Here is a 27,885-nt window from a genome sequence, read left to right as displayed (position 1 = left end):
AGTTCTGTGCAATTGTTTAATTTTCTTAATTAAAAAAGCATTACAAAATATTCACATTAACATGACAAATCTATCATAGACAGTTTTGGAACAAGTTCTGTGCAATTGTTTATTTTTTTTAATTAAAAAAGCATTACAAAATATTCACATTAACATGTTGAGTGAACCACGTCCCGCTGAGTTAAAGGAGCTATAGTCAACTTTTTCTTGAAAAACGGATGCTAAAATAAAAATAATGTTTCGAAAATATTTTATAAAAAAATAAGCTTCATATATGTGTTTCAATTAAAAAATGACCACACAAAGCGTAAAATAATGATAAAATAATCATTTTGGCCCTTTGTTTACATTTACAGGGCCCGTACTTTGTTTACATCCTAGTCTGTAGACTAGGATGTACACCTACAATGAAAAAGTTGACTATAGCTCCTTTAACTAAATACTGATATATGAATTAATTAATTAAATCATTCATTCAGTCAGTCACAGATTGATATTTTCTTTTACTGAGATCATTCTTTTACTTCCTATCGTTATTGAGATCCGGTATAGAAACAACATTAAACTAATTAATTATAAAACAAATCTTTTTGTCAGTTGGCAATTGCCACACATACAGTAGAAGTATGAAGGTATACAAAGTATATCAATAGTTACTTTTATTATGATTTGTTATAAATCATTATCATAAAGTTGTTGACGTGTGCTAGCCGAAGCCTCCTTCTACTGTCCAATCAGGGGAGAGATGGAGTCGTTCTAAGAGCAACGATTGGTGGATGTGGTCTAGGGGCGGGACATTTGGAGAACTCTCTCCTCCAATCGGGCATAGCGTTTCAACATCCCATCAACCACCTAGAATTCACACACACACACACACACACACACACACACACACACACACACACACACACACACACACACACACACACACACACACACGCACACACACACACACACACACACACACACACACACACACAGGTTTGCAATTGCTACTTTGTGGGGACATTACACATAGTCTACTATCTTTGTGGGGACATTCCATTCATTTTAACCCTAACCCTAACCCTTACCCTTAACCTAACCCCTAAAGACCTTGTGGGGACGTATTAATTTGTCCCCACATGGTTTTTTCCCTGGATTGTACTATCTTTGTGGGGACATGAGGTCCCCACAAAGATAGCTTTGCAAGCCCACACACACACACACACACACACACACACACACACACACACACACACACACACACACACACACACACACACACACACACACACACACACACACACACACAATTCTCCTCCTGTATAGAAAGTCGATGGGAGCCCAACTTGATTTGGCCGCTGTGGCGACCCCGAAGGTCGCCGACTCGGGCGCCCTAGCTAAATCATTAGAGCATGCCCTGGGCTACATCTGTGCAAAATTTGGTGCTTTTAGACTGATTGGCACGAAAAAACCCTAAGGCCTCTGACTAATTTGGGGCAGTTGGTAAGAAACAGAGCACTTTTGGATCCCTTTAATTGCTGTGGTATATGAGACTATAATCCACACCTTGAATCAGTTTATATCAAACCCAGGTGCGTTATTTATTTCCACAGTGTTCCACAGTGCACCTGTGTTGTTGGCAAAAAAGCTGGGAACCTTCTTGTAGCTGGGAACTACTTTCTTGTAGCTGGAAACTATGTTCTCATTTTAATTGGTACATGATTTTTCATGTTGCCATATTGTAACCGTTTTAGAAAAGCAATATGCCACGCGAGGCATGTGGTTACCTGTAGAGGCTGAGAGGGTTGGAGACACTTGGCTTTGCCTCGTGTCTCACCACGCCTCTCAGCCGTTATAAAATACCAGGTAACCACATGCCTCTTGTTGCTTATTGCTTCAATATAGTGTTTAAGTGGTCAACTGTGTGTGTGTGTGTGTGTGTGTGTGTGTGTGTGTGTGTGTGTGTGTGTGTGTGTGTGTGTGTGTGTGTGTGTGTGTGTGTGTGTGTGTACCTGCTGTGCTCCAGGCTTTGGAGTGGCAGCTAGTTGTGGTTCTGCAGCGTTCCGTACAACATCAGAGAACAACACACCTGACTCGGCACGCACACCTACACACACACACACACACACACACACACACACACACACACACACACACACACACACACACACACACACACACACACACACACACACACACACACACACACAAAGTTGGAATTCAATGTGAATCTTAGAAGAAGTTTAAATGTCATCAGCTCTCTCTAATTAAAGATAATAAAAAAAGCAGACTGCTGCTACAATGTCTCTTTGCACGTGCGTGCATGCGCACACGCTACATCTCTTTGCGTGCGTGCGCAAAGATATTCATACTCCAGTTTAGGTGGGTTGCAACTCACCGCGGTATAGTTTTCTAAATTCCGAAAACTACAACATTATAACATCAGTCACTGCGGTGAGTAGCAACTCATCCTGACACATCTCTCTGTTTTTACTGACCGACAAAACGTGAGTAGCTACTCACCTCACCTTGGAGTATGAATGAGCCTTTAGCCTTCCCTGTGTGTGTGTGTGTGTGTGTGTGTGTGTGTGTGTGTGTGTGTGTGTGTGTGTGTGTGTGTGTGTGTGTGTGTGTGTGTGTGTGTGTTTAGAAGTAGAGGGCGCGTGTGTGCCCCGGACATGAATAGTGACTTTTCCCCATTAAAAAACAGGAATGGTGTGGTGGACAGAGATCAGATCTTACCATGCATGGCTCTGTAGGCGCAGCCCAGACAGGCTGAGTTGGAGACGTCTATACAGTAGACTGGAGCATTGAACACGTCTGACAGAACCTGGCCAGAGAAGGGAGAGGAGTTACCGATCGTACTGTAGGGCAGCGTCAGTGCTTCAAAACCGCTCTAAAAGAGCAAGTAGGCCAGTCACAATTATTACACAATCGTCTAATCGCAATTATTTTACATAATCGCAATGATTTTACACAATTGCAATTATTTGACACGATCGCAATTATTTTGTCATAGTCCTGGGAACTACAGTTTGTGAGTGTTTAAAATGTGTCAATTTGAAAATAAAATTATGTTAAAAAGTATTCTGTATATTTCAGAAAATACTAGACCTGAAACTATTTTGATACAAATTACATCTTGTTTTTTCCATCCCAGCCAAATACAAATGACAAAATAAAATAAAAATGTATTTCAAGTACATATTTCAAATACATGTATTTCAAATAGTGCCCATCTCTGTGGCCATGAGTATCTATGATGGCATCATTTCTCTGAGACACTCTGGATGAAGCGTCCAGAGGGACCCAAACATCACTGTTTGATGAACCCATCCTGAGGCCCATTCTACAAATGCCTTCTAAATCAGTAGTTTCTCACGCTCAAGATCTTTAAAAAATGTTCAAAAATAGCAGATGTGCAAGCTCGCAGGCTAGCAGCACACACACACACCTGCAGAATTTCTTTGTTGGATGAAGCCCCTCCCGTCGCCAGAACTCTGGTACCAGGAACTAAATAAAAAAACAACACACACACACACACACACACACACACACACACACACACACACACACACACACACACACACACACACACACACACTAAATGGTTTAGCATTTGTGTGTGTGTGTGTGTGTGTGTGTGTGTGTGTGTGTGTGTGTGTGTGTGTGTGTGTGTGTGTGTGTGTGTGTGTGTGTGTGTGTGTGTGTTTTAGGGCATTCACGAATAGTGTTTTTTGGTATTCGAATTATTCAACCTCAAAGTATTCGAATAGTCAAATATTCGACAGGACTGTCCAAACTGTCAAATATTAAGTAAGCAAGAGGCGAACATTGTGAAAATAGCCGATCTACATGCTCACAACGCCTCGCGTTGTGAGCATGTAGATCTGCTATTTTCACAATATTTATCTGCGGAACCGAGTCACATTAAATGTAATACCTACAATTCCAAGTGCTTGTCAGGGTGGGGTTCCCCAGTTCAAATATGTTTATTTTGGGGGTCGCGGCCTAAAAAGGTTTGAGAACCCCTGGTATAGACTAGAGCATTAACACATTCATCCACCAGGGGCATTGACAACTCATATTGGCTAGACTTCCTATCTAGCCAAGCTTTATAAACTATATATATTTTTAAAGGTGATACACCATGAAATTTCACTTTTCCTATTTTAAAACCTTTTTTTGGGGTCCCACTAGCACCTTCTATCCTCACAAAGTCCCATTTCTGACCGTTGTGTCTTTCTCTGGTTTTGGGAAGGCGGAGGTTAAAAGCATCCCACGGGTTCTCAAAACAGGCTGTCCAGATTTGCTGCCGTCGCTGACGTCAGCGACGGCCAAAGGTTCAGGCCAAAGGTTCAGGCCAAAGGTGGTACTGCAGCTGAAAATGCTCTGAGAGCCATTCAAAAATGAGAGAGGCTCTCTATTCAGGAGTGGTAATTTAGCCTCAAACCTTTTGAAAAACGTTTTTGGAACATAAACAATATGACATAAATAATTGTTAAATGCATGGTGTATCACCTATAAGAGACAATAAAAAAATAAAAATAAGCAAATATTCGACTTTGGTGAACAACGTTGAATAGTGACTTTGATATTCAAATATTCGAATATTTGGTGAATGCCCTAGTGTGTTTATAGAGGTCTTACATATCTGCCCAGTCTGTGTGAGTGTGTGAGTGTGTGTGCGTACAGTACAGAGGTCTTACGTATCTTGTATCCCAGTCTCTCAGCATGAAGTCTCTTAGACAGAAACTGTCCCTCCACCAACGCCCTGACCTCCTGTTGGGTGCTGAAACATGACACCTGAGAGACAGACAGACAGATCAGTGAACAACATTAAAGGACAGTGACATTATATAATATAAAATAATAACAAAATATAATCTAAAAATGTTTTATATCTTGAAACGACCGAACCCGCCTACTGATGATCGTCATTGGTAGGCTGGTTTCATATTTCATAACAGTTTCATGTTTACTTGACAACGGTCTTTAGAGAAAACAAAAAAAAATGTTGTTGCGTTCTCACTCGTTATTCTGCGTCTAGTTAAATGTTAAGTAATGTAAGATTATTTTTAATCTGTCCTTATGGAAAAGGATATTCTGTCAAGTTTTCCTCGTGACATACTCTATCTTAGGCGGAAATATTGACACATTTACGTAACAGTAATATAGTGTAAGATAAATGTAATGTGCTATAAAGTATAACAATTTAATTCAGGGGTGCCGTTGATGTAATCTGAAGACTTCACCCTAGCCCATAGCACTTACCGTAGCACTTGCCCTAGCTTCGATAACCTTCCAGGCTAATGCAAAGGCTAAGATGTCATTTAGATAGCATTATGTGTCTAGACTGATGCCAGGTCATTGACCTTATACATATAAATTTTTTTCTATGGGGAACATTTGCCAAAGTTTGTCTACAAACTCAAGACGCGTCGAGCTTTTAGATCAGCTATTTTGGGTGAATGTTTTGGTGAGACATTTGACGTAGAAGTGAGTGCAACTCAGTTACGTTTGACCAAGTATAGCGGGTCTAAGTATTCTGCGCCACCCCTGGACTTGTGTCACAGCACCCTAGGGTGCCATGGCACCCACTTTGAGAAACCCTGATCTAGCAGTACACACCTGTTCGTCATGGGAATCGAACCTGTGCAGTCCAACGGCAGCGGGTGTGATCTCCACCACGTCATAATAAAAGCCTGCAAAGATCAACCAATCACAATCAACCATAAAACGCCTGCAACAATCAACCAATGAACATTCAAACCATTACACAGCACTTCCTGCTTCGTTCACCCATAGACAGTAGCAAAAAGGCCTCAGAAATAGCGAAGCAGCAGTTCCGCAAGCTCACAAACGCATGGCATAGTGGGTTTGTCGATCGGTTATTTTTGCTACTTTTGCAATAAGGGTTAGGGTTAGGGTTAGTAACAATAACAACATTTCTAGTATTTTTTCTCAATGGTCCAAAATAAGAATCGCAGGTTGAAACTCTTTAAATGTAAAAGGTCAAGTGGGAAAGGGCTATTTCGAGTACATTGTAGAACGTTTAGTCCAACTCCTAGCATTGTCCAATTCCCTCCAAATTCTGCACAAAAACTGGTCATCATGATCTGCTATTTTTACTACCTTTGTGCGACACTTGTTTGATGTATAATATTAGGGCATTAATTTACAAAAAAAAATAAAAATGTTGAAATACTAGAATATCGCCCGCCTTCGGCGGGCGAATCCTAGTGTTCGCACATAAATCCTTAGTCTAGTTGTGGGAAGAAAAGGATATCATCATCATCATGGCCCCAAATAACTTTTAAATATCTTGCAATTGGCGACGAGTCTCGACTCTTAATAAATCGGCAAGAGTGCCTCTCATTTTCAATACAAAGGCTAAGCTATATAAGCTCTCCATCATCAGCAATAGTAGTCAGTGGTGCGTGTTCCGCACACTCCCAAGCCCCCACCGTTGCGCTTAGGTTCACCGGGAAAAACTCGGTCGCGAGAGGCGACATGGGTTCTGAAGGCAAAGGTGGAGTCAGTGACGTAGCGGCGGCTCCGGCAGAGAAGTATAGGTTCCACTTGCGCAAAGGCACGTCGCATCCGCATACGTCAGGGACGTTTACTTGAGAGACACGGAAGAAGGAGAGACTGTAAAGGATAAGTGATTGTCGTCTCAGGAAGAAGGACAGACCTTTCAGGAAGAATGATATGTGACGTAGCACCGTTCGCGGCTGAGGCAGAAAAGCGGGGCAAAGAAGGTAAAAGAATGCATACAGTACACGGGGCGTGAATAACTTCTCAGGGAGTGGCTAACTTCTAAATTGTATATAAGGATGGAGATTTTCTGACACTGCGAGGAAATGGGACATGTGAATGATCATGTGACCAGATGGCTGTACCTATGTTGCCATGGTTTCCGAGGGGCGTGTCTCTCAGGGAGGCGGAGAACATTTCCCATGATCCTTCGGCACACTCGTTCCTGATTCGCTCTCTGGTCAACGAGCCGTTCTTAAAACTGGAAGATAATACACAAACATGCATGATATTGACAGATTACCAATTCATTGCATGGTCAAATCAACGAAAACTGCAATGCAAATTTCCATTAGGGTTTACCTCACACCTGTTATACAGTAGGCACCGACCAAAATTACTTATACTGATATATTAGTGATCAAAGAGACCAATAACTGATATAGGATCAGATTTGTTCTCAAGCGTTACAGTGAAGAGAAGACTTACACACATCCAGATCCTCTCAAGCATGAGTTGCTATTGAATGCAATGCTATAATAATAAAATAAAAACAAATCTACAGTAAGTCTGATTGAGCTACTGGTGCCCTTTCTATAATTCTTGAAATTCTTGGCCTGCTCTGTGCATGATGTGTTCAGTTTTTTATTTGATTTTGTTTAAATATATTTTCTACTCTGACATTGGGAGGAGGACATGACAATATCTGTATATTGTTAATTTCCTTGTATTTTCTGGCATGACTTTTTATTTTCCCTTGTATTATTGTAATTTGTTACTTTCAATGGCTGCGTTTACATATTCCACTTGTATTCAGAATGTCTGCTCATTCAGAATAAAAATGCTCATGTAAACAAGTACATTTTCATTCAGGTTTTTATCCACAGCCAATGACACATTAGGATATCTAGAGGCACTGTGCACTTTACCTTTAACGATTAAAAAATAGCAGATATACAAGCTCACAGCTGCGAGCTTGCTATTTCTGAAAAAAACATTTGTGCAAGCCTTTGAATATTTTTTGATATATTCTAAGACTTGCAAAAAAAAAATCATGATTTTTCAAAAATAGCAGATCTACAAGCTCGCAGCGCTGCACTCACTGACATCATTGTTAGGCAGATTTTGTTGTTGTTTTGTGCGTGTGTGTAGTGCGTACCACAGTAAAGCCATGTATTTGTTACAGTCCACTGGGTTTGTGAAGACGTGTCCCTCGAGAGACGGACGAGGATCCTCAACCCACAGGAACACTGTGTCACTGGTTCCTAGAGACACCTGGCACACGCACACACACACACACACACACACACACCCACACCCACACACACACACACACACACACACACACACACTTTGATTGATTGACTGATTGATTTAGATCAGGGGTCTTCAACAGGGGGTCCGGGACCCTTAGGGGGTCCTCAGAGTTACAACAGTGGGTCCTCCAAATCTTTGTGTGATAGAAACCTTTTTTTCCTACTTTTTTATATTATGCATTTGAACCCTAGTGTCCATAATCTGAGACAACGCAATGCAGCGCGAGGCGTTGTGAGCTTGTAGATCTGCTATTTTGGCAAAGAGGTTTGATGCAGAGGGTAAAAATAGGAGACTAAGTACAGAGAGAAAGGTCAAGTTTATTAAGTGTTGACTGTTCAAGTGGTTAAATATCTGAAAACAAAAATTGACAAGAATCCAAAATACACTGATGATTGTGCTGTCAAACAATGAAATAATATGGAATCTATGAAAAGGTTGTGGGGGTCCCTGCTTCATCTCTCTCTCTCAACTAAGGGGTCCTTGGCCTGAAAACGTTGAAGACCCCTGATTTAGATGTATTAGTTAGAAATGTAAACAGCACAAGGTACAGACATTTGTGGTTTCATTCATTTCTGACTACTCTCTGTGTCTCAGAGGAGGTCTGTGGACAGTCATTCATGTTAATTCTACGTCCATGTACTGAGCAAAAGTCATGCATGGCGTACAACCAGCACGTACTGACATGATATTTTACATTCATGGCATCATCATCATGAATGTAAGCAAGGTGTCACTGTTCAAATCTGGATAGTTTGAGCGGTGCGATTACATACAAAATCAATGTAAAGGTGCCCGCTGGCCTACTGGTCCCTCTACTGTCCTATCAATAAAGGCATAAAAGCCCCGCAAAAAAGTCAATGCAAAGACAAGATGATGCGCGACCAGGCGGGCACGACACGAACGAGCCAAACAGGGCGACGCGATCGGTCATACAAACAGCACGTCAATGGCAGTGATCATGGCATCACTACTTTCAGGACACCCAACCGTACAACCCTTCTCGCTCCACACGTCCTATTCATGATATTCCTGGCCATTCTATGGAGGCTGCCATTTTCCTTTTACAGAGGGCGCTGGAGCATTTTTAAACATCTTTTCACTTCCTCCCAAGTCGAAGAACAAGAGATCCCAAGGAAGTGACAGGGAATTGTCTGTTGCCAGATATTGCCAGAGACAAGCGGCCAGGTCTATGAATAATAAGCCCAATAGAATTAACTAGGTTCAGTTTTACTACTTTACATTTACATTTGAAAATAGCAGATCAGCAAGCTCACAATGTGTCACATTGTGACACATTGTGAGCTTGTATATTTGCTATTTAAAAAATATAGAGGAAAGAAAAAACGAAAATAATTTGAATATTTTTGAAACATTTTAACAACACAAATCTGTGTGGCGGTCCCTGGCACCACATATTTTCAGATGGGGGTCTGCGACTGTGGACAAATCTGTTAATCTGGGGTCCTTGATATGAAAAGATTTGGGAACCACTGGTTTAAAAAATATTAGAAAGTAAGCCCAATAAACAACGACACCAATTGCTTATTATAAGCAGACATGGCAACACCGGTTCATTCAGAGCCAAGAGCCCAGAGCGCCTCTACTGACACTTTAATGCAAGGACACAGGAAACCAAATGATGTTTTTTATTTTCTTTCAGGATATGAACAGGAAGCCGGGGGCGGGGCCAGGAATATCGTGAATAGACTCTTCTACCTTAACTAAAACAGACCTTTACCCTACTTTCTCTGGTTTGACATCAATTGTAAATGTCAAATGGAATGAATTATACATTTTAAATGATGAATAGCAAATACTAAATAATCAATTATAAATTGTAAACATAAAGACTAGTTATAACTCACGGCAATGTCTCCTTCCTGTAGTCTCATACCTGCTAGAGATGCTGACATACGCGCACACACACACACACACACACAGACAGAGACAGAGAGAGAGAGAGAACATGATTAGAAACCAAAAGAAAATTATTTCTCACATGCCCCTCTTCTAGCGCCACCATGAGGATGCTAAGGCCAATTTGTGCATACATGCGACCTGATGGTCGCTTCTCTCCCGATTAGTGAGTCTTACTGGTGGTATGTAACTGTTATTGGATGGCATGGCTCAAACTGAGGACAGAGGTCTAAAGCTTTCTCAAGCCAAGGACCACCAAATGAATATGTATTTTATTTAAATTCATATGTATTTGACCACGGACGGACGGACCCCCATGTGAAAGAGTTGTGTGCCAGGGACCCTCATGCAGGATGTGTTGTTAATTACCTGGGTTGTCTCCAGTGAAGGCCACAACCTGACAGTCTTCATGGAAACCATAGCGGGAAACCAAATAGGATGAGACTCCACCCTGTGGACAAAACAACACACTGCATCACAACGCCTTCCACATTATAAATGTATGCGTCTATAGACCAATTTTTTGTTTACAAATATTGAGACTAAATGCACAGGTGACTGTATCACGTAATCAATTCCCAACAGATCCCCAAACCTGTTGTTTTGGGGAGCGCTGGTTTCAGTTCATTAACCTCCTTGTGTGTTGGCTAGTGAGGTGCACCCATGGGTGCGCCCTTATCGAGACATATATACTTCATTGCACAACGGTATTGCGCGTCGAGTGTAGCTGATATACAAGCTCACATGGGGTCAATGCAACCGTTCTGAGCTTGGAGGTCTGCGTGCGACACCGTCGCAGGACGGAGCATAAGTTAGGCTTTATGGACTGCAGCTGGGTGAGCAGTAGACGCTCTGGTAGCGCTGTGATGAGGAGCGCTCCTTCTGTTCTGATGAACGTGAATGGAGTTGGGGTTTGAAGGACAACTGTTTTGAATCGCTATTATTGTAACAGAAACAAAGGATAACATATTTCAAGATATATATAATATATATTTCAAATCACAGTAAAAATCCTAAACATTCTTCCTCCACACTGGGAGAAAAACAGCATCTGAAAGTTTGATGGAATGCTTTTTTAAACGTGACCGCTATCCATTGTATCCTATGGGCAGCGAGGTTCATTTGGTGCCGACCTGCGCGCGCATCTAGGTTCTTATCAGTGTAGCCTCGGAAACCCAGGCTTCTTTTGGCGATAGGAAGAAAAAGAAGCCTGGGCGATCGCGTTATGATCACTGTTGGAGGAAGTGTAGAATTTCCCTAACCAATCAGAGTGCAGAGAGCGTCGCACCGAATGTGTTGACGTCCTGACGCAGCAGCGTTCTCTGCGCTGAGCAGAGGAGCAGAGGGGGGTGGGGGGAGGAGAACACATGCTATTGGCCAGAGACTCGCGGAGAGATTCGCCGCGCCCGCCCATCTACCTACATAAACTGGTCCGCGTTAGGTTAGAGTGTTATCAGTGTGACATGGACCTGAAATGCTTATACATTCACAAAATGTGGAGTATGCCTCGGCCCTTATACTTACCAGCACTGCAGTGGAAGGCTGGGGGTTTCCCAGCAGAGTTTGAAGGCGAGGAGACGTGTTCTCCAAACACACCTCAGACCAGCTTCTACTGTGAATGTCCAACAGATTCATACCTGAACCTACACACACACACACACACACACACACACACACACACACACACACACACACACACAGATATGGTATATGGATAGCCAATATAGATGGATCAATAGATCGATAGATGGATGCTACTTGCATCAAGGCAATGATGTTGTGTTTCTGCAGATTCTGAAGAGTTATTGCGACCGTAGGTCGCAGTTTACTATCAGAACCATTAGAGCTTGTCCGTATACGACCATCCGGACTAGGGTGGATCTTAAATTACCTTTTTTAGATTTTCTTGAGTCTCACCCCCAATTATGTTCCAATGTACAAAAAAATGCTTTGGTTAAAATTTGGTTGAATTTCAAGCATATTTAGAGGTAGCTCAATCAAGTCAAAGATTGTACATTTTATTGGTCAAAATCGAATTGCACTGCAGGCACATTTAAGTTATACATTACACATTATTCTTATACTAAGCACAGAAATTATATTTTTTAAGCTTACAAATCTAAACACAAATCTGATTACATGTTTGTCATATGTCAAACCAGAATTAATGTATTGTAGGAAATAGCAAAGCAAAGAATGACAATTGCTATTTTTCATTTAACGTGCACAATGACATGTCTTTATTGCACACTCTTCAATCATACTCACAACAAGTACACAGCCCCACTTCCTTGTTTACCCCCAAAAACCCCGAAAGTCACTGCAGTATAGCAATTCAGTAGTTACTGATCAATTAAAGTTTGTTTACGGCTATCGGGATACTTGTGCCGATGGTTCTGCACAATTTGCAGCAAGTATTGGAGTTGGGACTCATCTTTAGTAATGAGACCACAATATTCTTGTATTAGGTCAACCCCACGCTCTGCATGATCATTGACAACATTCATTGCCTTCACTACAGCCAGAGCTTCTTGGTAGTCTACCCTGGGCTCCCACTCATCGGGATCAACGTCAAGGAAGTCATCTGGGAGATCCATCATTTTGAAAAGCACTTCAATGTTCTTCCTTGCAATTGTTCCAAGGTCAACAGTAATTCTCAGTTCATGATCTTCATTTCCATCTTTCATGGCTCTCACCATCAGCCTCTTCGTTTGCGCGCTCACTTGACTGTCAAACAATGCAAGTCCGACAATCTCTGGAGCAAAATACCATAAGTGATTGGAACACTTTTGAGAAGCAGCTTTAGACACCTCAGCATTTATTGATGAATATTCCAGCAACGATTTTAACAGCTGCCAAGTAATTTAGTGGAGCGCTGACAGCAACAGGTGCCATCATCCATGCCTTCACATAATTGCAAACTGCAAAAATGCACAAATCCATGCATGCTTTTTCTTCCCTGAAGGTCAGTTTGAATTGGCCATGAAACATCCAGATCTTCATACAATAAATAACCTTTGCCATCCAACGGGCATGATGGGTAGCTCCTGGAGCTCTGAACCGGATACCTCGAGCAGCGAGGTATCCGGTTCATCAATAAATGCTGAGGTGTCTAAAGCTGCTTCTCAAAAGTTTTCCAATCACTTATGGTGAACAGGGGCATATGAAGAGAATTACTGTTGACCTTGGAACAATTGCAAGGAAGAACATTGAAGATTTTTTCCAAGGTGCTTTGAGTGGGAGCCCAGGGAGGACTACCAAGAAGCTCTGGCTGTAGTGAAGGCGATGAATGTTGTTAATGATCATGCAGAGTGTGGGGTTGACCTACCTAATACAAGAATATTGTGGTCTCATTACTAAAGATGAGTCCCAACTCCAATACTTGCTGCAAATTGTGCAGGACTATCGGCACAAGTATCCCGATAGCCGTAAACAAACTTTAATTGATCAGTAACTACTGAATTGCTATACTGCAGTGACTTTCGGGGGTTTTGGGGGTAATCAAGGAAGTGGGGCTGTGTACTTGTTGTGTGTTGTGAGTATGATTGAAGAGTGTGCAATAAAGACATGTCATTGTGCACGTTAAATGAAAAATTGCAAATTGTCATTCTTTGCTTTGCTATTACCTACAATACATTAATTCTGGTTTGACATATGACAAACATGTAATCAGATTTGTGTTTAGATTTGTAAGCTTAAAAAATATCATTTCTGTGCTTAGTATAAGAATAATGTGTAATGTATAACTTAAATGTGCCTGCAGTGCAATTCGATTTTGACCAATAAAATGTACAATCTTTGACTTGATTGAGCTACCTCTAAATATGCTTGAAATTCAACCAAATTTTAACCAAAGCAGTTTTTTGTACATTGGAACATAATTGGGGGGTGAGACTCAAGAAAATCAGAAAAAGGTCATTTAAGATCCACCCTAATCCGGACGTGTACATTTTTGTAGGGTCTATCGGTTTGCAGCTCTGAGATCATGCTCTGACGTCGCTGTGATGTCAGGGGAACCACACTAACAGAATCCCTTTTATGCCCATATATGGTTTTCCCTGATGTCATCAATATTAAGCCAATATCTAACAGGACATATGGGAATGCCTATATATGGAGGCCACATACCACACTAACAGAATCCATATATGGCCACAACAGCCCATATCTGTGTGGCTGGTTCTACAGACATCTCCATGTATGGGCATAAAAGGGATTGTATGTATGATGTCAGATGTCATAGACGTCATTTAGGGTGAGGTAACTTGTCACTCTGAGGCGTCTTACTAGTTTCTTATAATGAAGATGTATTAGTTGCCCTGGCACAAAAGGGCGAAATAATAACACCATAAAAGAAAATAAACAAATATCGGTATCAGTATCGACTATTGGCAAAATTGTTATTTTAAACATTGGTATCGGACAAGAATTTCCATATCGGTGCTCACGTGCGTGCGTGGGTGTGTGGGTGGATGGATGGATGGATGGATGGATGGATGGATGGATGGATGGGTAGGTATTAAGGTAGGTAGGTAGAAGGACTTTACCATCACTGTAGTCAATAGCAGCGTATTCACCCAGGAAGAGAGATGCCGCAAAACTGCTCACCAATGAAATCCTCTGAAAACGCACACGCACACACACAAACAGTCGTTTACAGTCTTATTATACTTGTGAGGACCTTTTAGGACGATCTGTCACCATGACACTGCATAGTGACAGTGTCTGTATGCATGTACTACGCACGCACGCACGCACGCACGCACACACACACACACACACACACACACACACACACACACACACACACACACACACACACACACACACACACACACACACACACACACACACACACACACACACACACACACACACACACACACACACACACACACACACACACACACACACCTCAGTGTCTTCATACTGCTGTGGGCTGGTCTGGTAGAACTTGGAGATCTGATTCCCTGTGAAACGCTAGATAGAGAGAGAGAGAGTTTACATGATCTGGTTATTAGGCAGATACAAAGTAAAGTAGTGGATATGGATTCATATGAATGCTATTTTCAAAAGTTCTGCCCCTAATATTTGACAATTTGGTCAATGTTTAATTTGTCAATTTAGAGGTATTAAAAAGTCATTAAATTGTCACTTTAGAAATGTGCAGATACCCTCTATACACTTAAACTTTATGTTGGTTTGTTTACTGTTTGAGTGAGAAAACAATGTTGCACATCAATCATCTGGGGGCGCCTCAAACTATTTTGCGGACCCCCTCTGGGGATCCCGACCCACAGGTTGAGAACCACTGGCCTAGCGCAGCTAGACTATCTGGCATTTAACACAAGGCAGTGTGATAGCGTATGGCTACGTGAGGCTACGTTTGGAGTGGATCGGAGCAACGGTGCGCCTCGTAAATCCGGATGTTGGGTTCGTGACGCCTCCCGCACACCATCATCTACTCACCCTGTCCCTCTAAGCAGTTTTAACCAGTGGTGGAAAGAAGTACTCAAATGTTTTACCTAAGTAAAAGTATAAATACTGGAATGTAGAAATACTCTGTATATGTTTTTTAGACACCAATGTCTTGTTGAGATTCTGAATCGGGACATTTTGCGGATCGTTATACTATTTAAACCCTCAATTCTCTGACCTGAGTTACAATTGTGCATGGAACTCTTTTTTTCCGTTGTCTACACCAAATCACTTTAATAAAAATCTATCTATCTATCTATCTAAACATCAGTATCGGACAAAAATTTCCATATTGGTGCTCAGTCTGCTCACGTGCGTGGGTGAGTGGGTGGATGGATGGGTAGGTACTAAGGTAGGTAGGTAGAAGGACCTTACCATCACTGTAGTCGATAGCAGCGTATTCACCCAGGAAGAGAGATGCTGCAAAACTTACCCATGGATGGATGGGTAAAATAGAATCATCCCCAAATTACCTTTACCGCAGATTTGAAATCATTGTTTTATTTGATGACCCTCTAATATTAAAATTTAACTACCCCAAAAGGCTAAGTGGCCTTGACCCTAAAACAATGAAAGTCCAGGCCTGACTACAATGTTGCTTTTCCAAAAAGCTCTATTTCCTCATTATAGTAGACATACCGTAAATGCTCTAATAATATCCTATATTTAATAAAGAACCGGACCTGCTTTAATTTCCGGGTGCGCAATTGAATTAAGTAATTAAGAGCCGACGCTCCAATAAGAGCCTCCTTTTTCCTCTTTTTTTTACGTTACGTATCATTCAGGAGTACCTTTCTCCACTCTGTCTGACTGTCACTCACATCCCAAGCCAGCTGTTACGATGATTTACCGTACACTGTCTACAAACTGCGCAGCGATATTTGGACGCCGCTCATTTCACGTTCCGTTTGGCAAAGACGGATGACTTTGGCAACTTACCGGGGCGCGTGCGTGTGCGTAGTCCTCGCGAACATCGGCGTGGATGACGGCCGCACATGAGATCTTTAGCGTGGAAGTTTAATCCAAACAGTAAATGAAGCTCAATGAAGCTAATGCGGCTATACTAGTATCCATGCTAGTATCCTGTGGTTCCTGTTTACCAGGGAGAGTCGCATCTGAATGACGAAACGAGCCGCTGAGCTTGATGGGAAATGTAGTGTTTTTTATTCCCGAGCAGTATGCTTTGTGGACTGTATTCTATTCTGATACACATTATGAGGAGCTGATTTTCAGTATGAATTGGTTAATGCAATACAATACAGCAGAATGTTATCTCTGTATGAGCCTTTCTATGATGATTTTCCAATAAAAACGCTTTTCTTTATAAATAACCTAATATATAATATATAATATTTATATTTTTTTCCAAAAATACGGTATCTAATAAAAAAATCTGATCTGAATCATTCTGATATTTTTGAGAAATAGGAATAAAAGCCTTGTCTCTTATACTGTCCTGCTTCCAACAAGAGCCTGGTGCCCGCTACTCTTGAGACAAATAATAGCCCGGGTTCCTATAAGAGAATTTACGGTAGTTTTACACACATTACTTGCTTCTGTTTTTATTTCACACAATAGAAATGCAAATTTATGTTTGCCATGCCAATACAGCCTATTTGAATTTAATTGAGAAAGAGAGAGAGAAAGAGAGTCACATCACCTCATAAGCTCTGGATCCTGTGATGTCAGCCAGTCTCTGAGCGCCTCCTACTGATGACTCCAGGTACTGACACTGCTGAGTTGTACTGGAATCCATCCATACTGGGCTGTCAGAGACGGAGAAACTGCACTACGCACGGACGCACGCACGGACGCACGCACGCACGCACGCACGCACGCACACGCACACACACACACAAAGTTTGTATTAGTACCGGACATACAAATTCTTCAACAGCATTGAAAATAGCTCAAAACTAGAAGCAGTGCTCTTCTGAGCACAGTTCTCCGCCAGGTCAGGTACTGTAGGTTATTGTGGCCTCCTGGTGGTGCTATATAATATATAATAGGCCAATGTGAAAAGGGTGGCATTGGCATGTGTTCTTCGCCAATCTTAGGCCTTTCACGGCAATGGGAAGCTGCATGCATGATTTGAGGCATTGTGTTCCAGAAATGTGTTTTGCAAAAGTCTACCTGCTGGTGGCGCTAAAACAGGCCAATGTGAAAGGGGTGGCATTTGTTCCTTGACCTAGTGGGAATATGTGTGGAAAACAGACCAATCCTGCAAGCTTTGGAAGGCAATATTAGGCATTTAGGATGGAATATGAAATATGGGACAGATCGGTCTTGATCACATGACTATAGAGATACTATGTACTGATTTGTGTGGTTGTTGGAGAAAATCTGATCTGGAGTAATAGCAAAGAATGTGTTTTACATAAGTTGGCCTCCTGGTGGCATTATAAAATGCAAATGTGAAAACTGCAGGGCAGAGGTTTTCTTTAGGGAATGTGCATACAACGTTTTCCACTGATCGGAAAACATACTCGCGCCATGCCTTTCAGCCTGGCGAAGACAATCGCCAGGCTGAAAGGCCTGTGTGTGTGTGTGTGTGTGTGTGTGTGTGTGTGTGTGTGTGTGTGTGTGTGTGTGTGTGTGTGTGTGTGTGTGTGTGTGTGTGTGTGTGTGTGTACGTGCATGCATGTTGCAATAGTTCAGTGTCATAGTTCCTCCCCTTGCCAGACTAATCTGAGAGAAACCAGGAAACAGAGGTGGTTATTCTGCCTGTCCTCAGACTCCTCACTGATGACACACAGAGCCGGACGATAAGATTCACCTTCAGGTCAAACACACAACTTCCCATTAAGGAGTACAGACTGTCTTTCCACAGCTACAGGAGGGAATACTGACAACCTACTGCTTACGCTGCTCAACTTTAACAAGAACCAGGATTCAAAGTGAAAGTAAACTTCAGGGACAAGGAACATTCTAGAGGAGGGAGTGTCACCACCACTGACTGGCAGCTGATTTCCTGGCTTGGAACAGAGTGTTTGTAAATTTCACGCAGAGATCAAATGGCGTCCAAGGTGTCTCGCCTTGAAGAGGATTATTGCTGTCCTGTGTGTTGTGACATCTTTAAAGATCCTGTTATCCTGTCCTGTAGCCACAGCTTCTGTAAAGCCTGTCTGCAGGAATGGTGGAGAGAGAGGAACATAAAGGAATGTCCACTTTGTAAGGAGAGACATTCAGTGGATCCACCCAGAAACCTGGCTCTGAAGAACGTGTGTGAGGCCTTCATACAGGAGAGACATCAGAGAGCTTCAACAGGGTCTGGGGTTCTCTGCAGTCTGCATGCTGACGAGAAACTCAAACTGTTCTGTTTGGAATGTCAGCAGCCAGCGTGCCTTGTGTGTCGAGATTCTAAAAAACACATCAAGCACAGTTTCAGACCCGTCGATGAAGCTGCCCCGGAACACAAGGAGGAAGTCCAGACATTACTGAAGCCTTTACTGGAAAAATTGGAGGCCTTTAATAAAGTGAGAACCAACTGTGGCCAAACAGCAGAACACATTAAGGTCCGGGCCCGGTACGCAGAGTTGCAGATGAAGGAACAGTATAAGAAGATGCATCAGTTTCTACAAGAGGAAGAGGAGGCCAGGATCACTGCACTGAGGGAGGAAGAGCAGCAGAAGAGTCAGATGATGACGGAGAGGATTGAGGGTCTGAACAGAGACATATTAACCCTTTCAGACAGAGTCAGAGCCATAGAGAAGGAGCTCAGTGCTGAACACATCTCATTCCTGCAGAACTACAAGACCACAGTGGAAAGGGCCCAGCTCACACTGCAGGACCCACAGGTGGTCTCAGGGGCACTGATAGACGAGGCCAAACACCTGAAGAACCTGACCTTCAGAGTCTGGGAGAAGATGAAGGACATTGTCTCCTACACTCCTGTCATTCTGGACCCCAACACTGCCAATCCAGAACTCATCCTGTCTGATGATCTGACCAGTGTGAGATGTGGAGAGAAACAGCAGCTTCCTGACAACCCAGAGAGGTTTGACTGGTGGAACCGTGTCCTGGGTTCTGAGGGCTTTAACTCAGGGACTCACAGCTGGGATGTTGAGGTTGGAGACCGTACACTATGGACACTAGGTGTGTTAGCAGAGTCCTTTCAGAGGAAGGGACAGGGAGTGGGTCAACGCTGGGCCATACATTTATTTGAAGGTAAATACACAGCATTCTCCTCACCAGGGTCATCCACTGATTTATCAGTGAAGCAGAACCCCAAGATGATCAGAGTCCAACTGGACTGGAACAGAGGAACACTGTCGTTCTCTGATCCTGATACTAACACACACATACACACCATCACACACACTTTCACTGACACACTCTTTCCATACATTAACACACGCCAACCTCTGAAAATGTCACCATGGAAGGTCAGTGTAACTCTGGAACCACGTAGTTAGACATGATGATGATGATGATGATGATGGTGATGGTGATAAACTATTAGACACTTTAAGGGATATAGCATTCAATGTTAAAATCAATATGATTGTTGTGTTGTCGAGGGCAATGAACAACATGTAGATGATGATGATGATGATGATGATGATGTCTTGAAATAAACCCCCGCTACACTGCTACACCAAGACAGGCAGCCTCTGTGGATAGCTTTAAAGCACAGCTCAAGACCTATTTCTTTACTCTTGCTTTTAGCTGGATTTTTAAATTCTTGTGCTGCTATTGAAGTCTGCACTGTTCTGAAAATGTTCTTAAAATGTTTTAAATGTTCTTCAATGTTTTATGTTCTTATTTTTCTCTGCCTTATTGTTATCGTGTGTATTCTTTTCTGTTAAGCACTTGTGCTTCATTTTCTGCTCTGTAAAGCGCTTTGAGCTGCATTTCATGTCATGAATGGTGCTATACAAATAAAGTTTTATTATTATTATTGTTGGATAATTTCTACTGTCTATTGTCAATAATTACTAAAGTTATAGATAATATTTAGTGTCTATTGTCTGCTATCACTTTTCAATATAGTATTAATAATAAGAGTAATAGCACTAATGATAATAATAACAGGATTATTTGAATGATTTTAAAGGTAACAGTAATTCATATTGGGACATTGGCTCATGTAGAAATGATCTCAGTAATAATCATGTTTATTCTAAAATGTATCAGACTATTATACTTATATACTGTATACTTTCACAATTGTACTGTACTGTACTGACATTATAAAGCAATGGTTTTCAACGTTTTTCATATCACGGTCCATTATTTATTCAGCATTTGAGCCACAGACCACATTTGATGAGATTTAGCCTATCAGACCCAAAACGCTGAATATTTTGTTATAGTTAGATATCATTTTGTCCACAATTCCATGCTGTATTGATGTTGAACATAGGAGAGACAACAGTCAAAAAGATGACCAAAACAACAATTCGTCTACATTCTGCATTTGTGTAAACTTAAATTAAGTAATGCAGATGTTAAACAATAATTTTACTCCTGAGAGTGAGAAATTAAACTGCGAAATGTTTATCAACTCTAAATCATTTAGCTGGGGACCACCTGGAATTCCCTCAGGGACCACTGCCTCATGATTTGAGGCATTTTGTTCAAACTTTGGAAGCCAAAATTAGCCAATTAGGATGGAATATGAAATAATGGACAGATCCGTCTTGATCACATGACTATGGAGATACTGTGTACTGATTTGCGTGATCTTTTGATAAAATCTGAAAGAGTTATATTTAATTTTAATGTTTTACATAAGTCGGCCTCCTGGTGGCGCTATAAAAGGCAGATATGAAAAATGTTTTACACTGATTGGTGGAGTTATTGGTAAAAACACGAATCAGCCTGTTATAGCACCACCATGAAGCAGATTAAAAAAATTTGGGTGGCTTTTCTTCCTCTGGCTAGCGGGAATGTCTGTACACAATTTCACCAAAATTGCACGCTGCGTTCATGATTTGAGCATCTTGTTCAAAAGGGACCAATCCTGCAAACTTTCGAAGCCAATCTTAGCCAATCAGTAAGGAATATGGAAATGGAAACAGATCCATGTTGATCACATGACTGTAGAGATACTGTTGTGTCTAACCCTACCGATTTGCATGATTGCTGGACAAAATCTGCAGGAGTGGTGTGCAAAAAAGAGTTTCTCCTGGTGGTACTAGAACAGGCCCATGCAAAAATGTTCTGAATTGACATCCAGGGAGTGTGTGCACAGTTTGGTTCGGTCGGTCTGTCGGGTCGGTCGGGCGGTGGCGGGGGGGCCTTTGATTTGGAGAAGCGCCAAGGCCCGGGGATTCTTAATTCGCCACTGCGCACACGGACGGACACACGGACGGACGGACAGGGTGCAAAACATAGTCTCGCCATGCCTTCTGCCTGGTGGAGACAATTAGCTAATCCACAAGCTCATTAAGCATCACGCAACGCTTCGTGTAGATATTTTGGTGTGTGATATTTTGGTCACCGCACAACTACGTTTAAAATGGGGAAAACTCTCTTAGGAAATAGTGCATTTTATCCAAAGTGCTTTAAATAGATTGTGAATTACATTCACCCATACACAGATAGCGGAGGAAACCATGCAAGGCACCAACCTGCTCATCGAGAGAAATTAATGTAGTTGTTCAATGTCTTACTCAAGGACACTTCGACACCAACTCTGGGGGAGCCCGGGATCAAACTGGGAACCTTACGGTTCCCATCTGGCCACTCTACCCCTGAGCCCATCTTGTGACAGTGTCTATTTCAAATTCACTATATATCAGTGGCGATGCGTGCCCCAAGGGACCGGACCTTCGGGGACGCACCCCCCCCCCCCCCCGCCGCGCGTGCACATGCGCGCAAATTGTATGCCTTTTTCATTCTTCTTTTTCTTTTACAAAACTGGTTAACAATGAACAGCAGACTGTGTACAAGGCAAGCACGCTGGGTAGGCTTAACCTAATTAGCACTACACACATACTCCAAACAAACCAAGACTTCCAAACCAATGCCAATATAAGGATTAAATAGATGTGCGCTGCTGACAGACAGAGCCACACATGACACAACCAGCGCAACCAATCGAAACGTCCATTTAACATAGCGCGCTTTACAAAGCAAAACGCACTGTCCACCATCATGTAACAACACCAGCTATCAATGCAAAGAAAGACCACGTCAAGAAAGACCCACATTAAATAGACAAAAACAGGCTGTATCAATCTGTCACATTAAATAGACAAAAACAGGGTGTATCAATCTGTCTTTCAATGTTATATGAGATACATAAAGTGGTTCCTGTGTAAATAAGCTGTAAGGTTTACTAGGATCTCCTTTTAGCTGACCAGTGATTTGTACTGTCATGAAACTGTACCTTTTCCAATTGCAAACTTCTAATACATTCTTCAATGATCAATCAATGGAAATTAAATGCACAGCGGCATATCCAGCAATATAAATTAATTCAGTTTCTCTCACCAATGAAGTTGTTCACTTGAAGAAAAGAAAAACATCCTCCTGTCCTTTTGGGTGAATTTCTCAAAGATGGGTTCATAAAGCTATCATTCCTTTTAAGTTCTGTCCATCTTTTCATAAAACAGTCTTCTTGAAAAAGGCAACGATAATAATAAATCCACAGCATTCACTCCAGCTGCAGCCATGTCGCGTCTGTTTACTTTACAAGTTTCACGTGTTGTGCACATAGAGGTTGTGCATAGTGAGTGTGAAACATGCTTGTTGTTCCACTCCAAGTCCCGGAAAAGCCGTGTTGTGATTGGCCAGTAGTCACTTGACTCATTTTGATTGGTGGTTGAACCTGGGTGTTCCGTATACCCTTGACCAGAGCCCTAGAATGGAGAGTTGCGTCACTCCCGTTCACTTCATGGGGCCAGGTCTTCTACGCACACATCTATTGGCGTATAGTGACAAACGGCGAACCGGAAGTTTACAAAATGCATTGAAGTCTATGAGGTGTAAAGTGACAATGAACCACGTGACCAGCGCTGTTTCTGACCCCGCGGTGACACCACTCTCTGATTATACTGCTCTGCCCTTGACCAGAGCCCTCAAAATATGATTGGTTGATCAAACTGTCAATCCACACCAAGGCTTGTATTATGGGGAACTGGCTCAGGGAATTCTAGAAGTACTGCGAGTGAGAGTAATCTGCGCAGAGACTCAGTAGAAAAAATCTCTCATTGGCTGTTATTTTTCCCAGCACACAAGCACTCCCTATGCACAGAACTTGGGGAAGAAACAACTACAACGAGTATAGCGAGCGAAACAGTGCAGTTTAACAGATTACCAACACAAATAATTGTAATTATTTTAATAAAAATAATAAAAAATAAAAATATATTTTTTATTTAAAAATACAAATATTATTTTCTTTCTTCTGAGGATCCCTGGGTCTTCTCTGAATACCCTGAAGGTCCTGAAAATTCGCCACTGCTATATATATATATATATGATATAGTACTTTATTGTCAGTTCACACTGAAATTTGTCTTGCGACACAGCAGCCATGTATGCGAAACATATATACAGTACAAACATTTGACACAGGTAACAAAAACAAGACAGGTTTACATACATAAGGATAATATAGACAAGAGCAGTGTCCACCACTAAGCCTACCTATGGCCAAACTCCTGATTAAGCCTTAATGTCGACTGATGGACAAAGGACCTTTTTAGTCTGACCTTATTGTATGCAGGAACACTGTATCTCCTTCCTGAAGGCAGCAACCTATATTCTCTATGCAACACATGGCTACTATTAGAGGTAATATTTCTTGCCAACCTTAGAATGCTGTTATCATATGTAGTCGTATATAGCCTCTGAAGTGGTTGTCCAACTATCTTTGAACAAATGTTCAGTTGTTGCAGCAGTTGTGACTTAAGGGCTGCAGAAAAGCATCCATACCAGGTGGTACTACAGTACTGAAGAACACTAATAATGACAGACGTGAAAAACATAAGAAGAATCTGTCTACTAGCGCCAAATGATCTTAAACGGCGAAGGAAGTAGATTCTTTGCTTTGTTTTCTTACACACAGATTCAATCTGATCTTTCCATGACAAAAGATGGTCTATTACTACTCTGAGGTATGTATACAAACATACCTGGTTGATCTGTTCACCATGAATAGTAATGGGAGATCTGTGTGTATCTGGTGGTGCACCAAAAACAATCTCTTCTGTCTTTTTTGTGTTAATGATGAGAGCGTTGTTATCACTCCATTCAACCACCTTATTCACTCTGAGGTGGAGTCCAGGATCACTGGAACTATCTAAGAGTGAAAGAGTGAAATCGTATTTGTCAATACGACATTCAGACAGACATTCCTCAGTACGACAGCTGTCAGTATAAAGGGTGAAAAGTATAGCTGAGCTTACGCAACCTTGGGGGGCCCCAACATTAGTGGTTACTGCTGAGGAGAGGGTTCCGTTCACTTTCACCCTCTGTACCCTGTTGGTAAGAAAGGCAGCATACCAGTGTATTAAGTATGGATTCAGTTCCAACTGCACCATCTTTGACACTAGTATATCAGACTGTATTGTGTTGAAAGCTGAAGAAAAGTCTAAGAACAGCACCCTTGCATGATTCTTATTAGACTGATCTAGGTGTTTTGTAATTAAGTGGACCAGTGTGACAACTGCATCCTCTGTACCGCAACCTTTCTTGTATGCAAACTGGCAGGGGTCGAATTTGTCTTTGGTCATATTAACAAGATGTTGCAAGAGTAATCTTTCAAGTGATTTCATAATCACTGAAGTGAGAGCTATGGGTCTATAATCCTTGTTCTTTTGGTTCTTTTTATAGTAATAACACACACACACACACACACACACACACACACACACACACACACACACACACACACACACACACACACACACACACACACACACACACACACACACACACACACACCTGTAGTATTTGATGCAGGGGTTTCTCCGGGTCCAGTTGTCTGAGGGTCTCACCAGCTCCTCTCCTCCAATACACACTGCCATGTTGCTACACACACACACACGCGCACACACACACGCACACACACACGCACGTGTGCACGCGCACACACACACGCGCGTGTGCACGCGCGCACACACACACACACACACACACACACACACACACACACACACACACACACACACACACACACACACACTGGGTGAAATAAATAAAGTTGAAATCTAAAGTCTTTAAGATGTGCTGGATGGGGGCGTGTCTCCCACCTGTCCACTTCCTGAGAGAGCCCGGACGCGCGAGAAGTCAAACCCCGCCCCCTTCATCTTGTCCAATAGCAGGTCCAGGGCCTGCCGACAAACACACGCAACAACCAATCAGAGACCAGAAAAACAGGACGCGAGGGTTGAAAAGGTTAAACTGTCTGCTGATTCACAGTGACTCTGCAGCACTCTGGCTGTGTGTGTGTGTGTGTGTGTGTGTGTGTGTGTGTGTGTGTGTGTGTGTGTGTGTGTGTGTGTGTGTGTGTGTGTGTGTGTGTGTTACCTTAACCCACATCAGTACAGGAGAGGTGACTGTTAGTCTGTCATCATGAATATGAACTCCTCCCTCAGTCCTAGAGACAGACAGAGAGACGGTTATGCCAGAACGATAAAAAGTGTCAGGAAAAAAAGGAAAAGAAAACAAATTCTGGGAAATAGCAAGTGTGGTTGTAGTAGTAGTAGAAGTAGTAATAGTAATAGCTGATTTAATCAATTTTAAGCCCATATCTAAAAGGATTTCATGCCTATATATGGAGGAAGACAGCCCATATCATAAAAGGGTTTGTATGTATGATGTCAGATGTGATAGACGTCACAGGACTTTCACATAACGAATAACTGAGTACGCATGTTTGGGGTCTCACAGTATATCTCCATATACAGTACATGGATCTCCATATATGGGTACCAGCTACCAGGAGTCTCCATAATATGGGTAACTGGTCCGATATACTGTACATCACTGGCCAGACGGCCAAGACAAAGCGCGACCTGGCGAGGTCGCTTGTCGCCCTGAGGCGTCTTACTAGTATATTGTGATGTCAAGTGAAGCATGACCAATCCTGTCTGATTGGACATTATATTGTCCAAGATATCTAGCCTTTTAACCCAGATAACTTCAGTTAACAAAAAAATGGTTTACTTTAGCTTAGATATAGAGCATGAGTGTGTTGCCTATAATAGTAATAAAAAAGTAATAATATAATAATAGTATTAGTATAATGGGTAAGGGTAATAATAATACGATAATAATAATAATGATAATATTAATAATAGTAGTAGTAGTAGTAGTAATGTTACCTGAACTCAGGCAGTTCACTGTCAAAGTGAACATTGTTCTGATGAATCACATTGAGGTTTCCATCCATGGCCACCACCTTTAACTGCAATACACACAATACACACCTTTAACTACACAATAATCAACTTTAACCACACACACACACACACACACACACACACACACACACACACACACACACACACACACACACACACACACACACACAGCCTTCATCTACACAACACACAATTTTATTTCAAACGACACAATAACTCAAACAAACCATCAACAGACAACCTTCACAAGACAACACAGAATGACATTTATATGGGGGGTGGCTTGTTATAATTATAAACATTGTAAACTAACATTGTAACCACGCTTGGAAACTAGCCATAAATCATAACTCTTGTAGAGTGCTTTTATTTTGGGACTTCTTCTCAAAACGTCCCAAAATAAAAGCACTCTACAAGAGTTATGATTTATGGCTACTTGGAAACATTGCAACATTGTAGCATCATAAATAAGCACTAGCACACGTTTAAAGTGCCACTATAAACGTGTATTTGTGGACATTATAAACTTGTATTTGTGGACATTTATAAACTTGTATTTTCCTCTGCAAACTCTTCTTCTTCGAGCTGCATCCAGGACGTCTCTCCCTTTCTTCCCACGGTGTGTGTCGTGCGCGCGCCTTTACGCGCGTGACGCACCGTCTAATGAACGCATATAACGGATTAATTAACTAGCGTATAATCATGATTTAAGTGTTACCTGCTGGGTGCTGAAATCCAAGCCCAGGAACACTGCAGTGTCTGCGCCAGCCATGGTGTTGAGCTGCACTCTGGACTCTGATGGCTGCTGATCATAGAACTAATACGTTTGAGCTGTGCTTTAGATCACTGAGCCATTCATTCATTTACAGCTGTTTAAAGTTGTTGACTCTGCATCATAGAGGTAATAAGCTCTGCAGCAGTCTATGCATCTATCAAGACAAGAGTTTGGCTGTTTCCCACGGCTGTTGTTGATGTGTAGCGGTGTAACTACAATTACAGTCCGACAAGGCTTTTACAAAGTTATATGGTTCCACTCGTCGAAATCCTTAAAGTTTCCAGAGGCAAAACAAACGGAGAAATTGGGAAATGTTTTTATTTTTGTGCCATAAAAAAT

At 41.9% G+C, this 27,885-nt stretch overlaps 2 protein-coding genes across 2 annotated transcripts; one reads left to right on the top strand and one right to left on the bottom strand.

Annotated features, from left to right (window-relative positions):
• Window positions 1-105: 105 nt before the first annotated feature.
• On the bottom strand, window positions 106-27,721 carry xylb (xylulokinase homolog (H. influenzae)). The gene is made up of 19 exons (XM_080741162.1): window positions 27,490-27,721; window positions 26,733-26,815; window positions 25,936-26,005; window positions 25,659-25,739; window positions 25,351-25,437; window positions 17,114-17,242; window positions 14,890-14,955; window positions 14,523-14,595; window positions 11,500-11,618; window positions 10,345-10,426; window positions 9,924-9,964; window positions 7,901-8,016; window positions 6,888-7,003; window positions 5,617-5,690; window positions 4,695-4,791; window positions 3,440-3,498; window positions 2,728-2,815; window positions 1,998-2,092; window positions 106-852 (listed from the first exon to the last, which is right to left on the bottom strand). Exons 1-19 carry the CDS (start codon window positions 27,541-27,543, stop codon window positions 784-786), a joined length of 1,599 nt encoding a protein of 532 aa, XP_080597288.1. The 5' UTR covers window positions 27,544-27,721; the 3' UTR covers window positions 106-783.
• On the top strand, window positions 18,468-19,868 carry LOC308296715 (nuclear factor 7, ovary-like; the record flags this gene model as incomplete). The annotated part of the gene is made up of 1 exon (XM_080740043.1): window positions 18,468-19,868. The coding sequence occupies one exon, from the start codon at window positions 18,468-18,470 to the stop codon at window positions 19,866-19,868; it is 1,401 nt and encodes a 466-aa protein (XP_080596169.1).
• Window positions 27,722-27,885: the final 164 nt, after the last annotated feature.

This window comes from Nannobrachium achirus (genome assembly GCF_963921795.1).
Source record: "Nannobrachium achirus genome assembly, chromosome: 13".
Taxonomy (NCBI): Eukaryota; Metazoa; Chordata; class Actinopteri; order Myctophiformes; family Myctophidae; genus Nannobrachium; species Nannobrachium achirus.
This window is presented reverse-complemented; position numbering and strand designations above follow the sequence as displayed.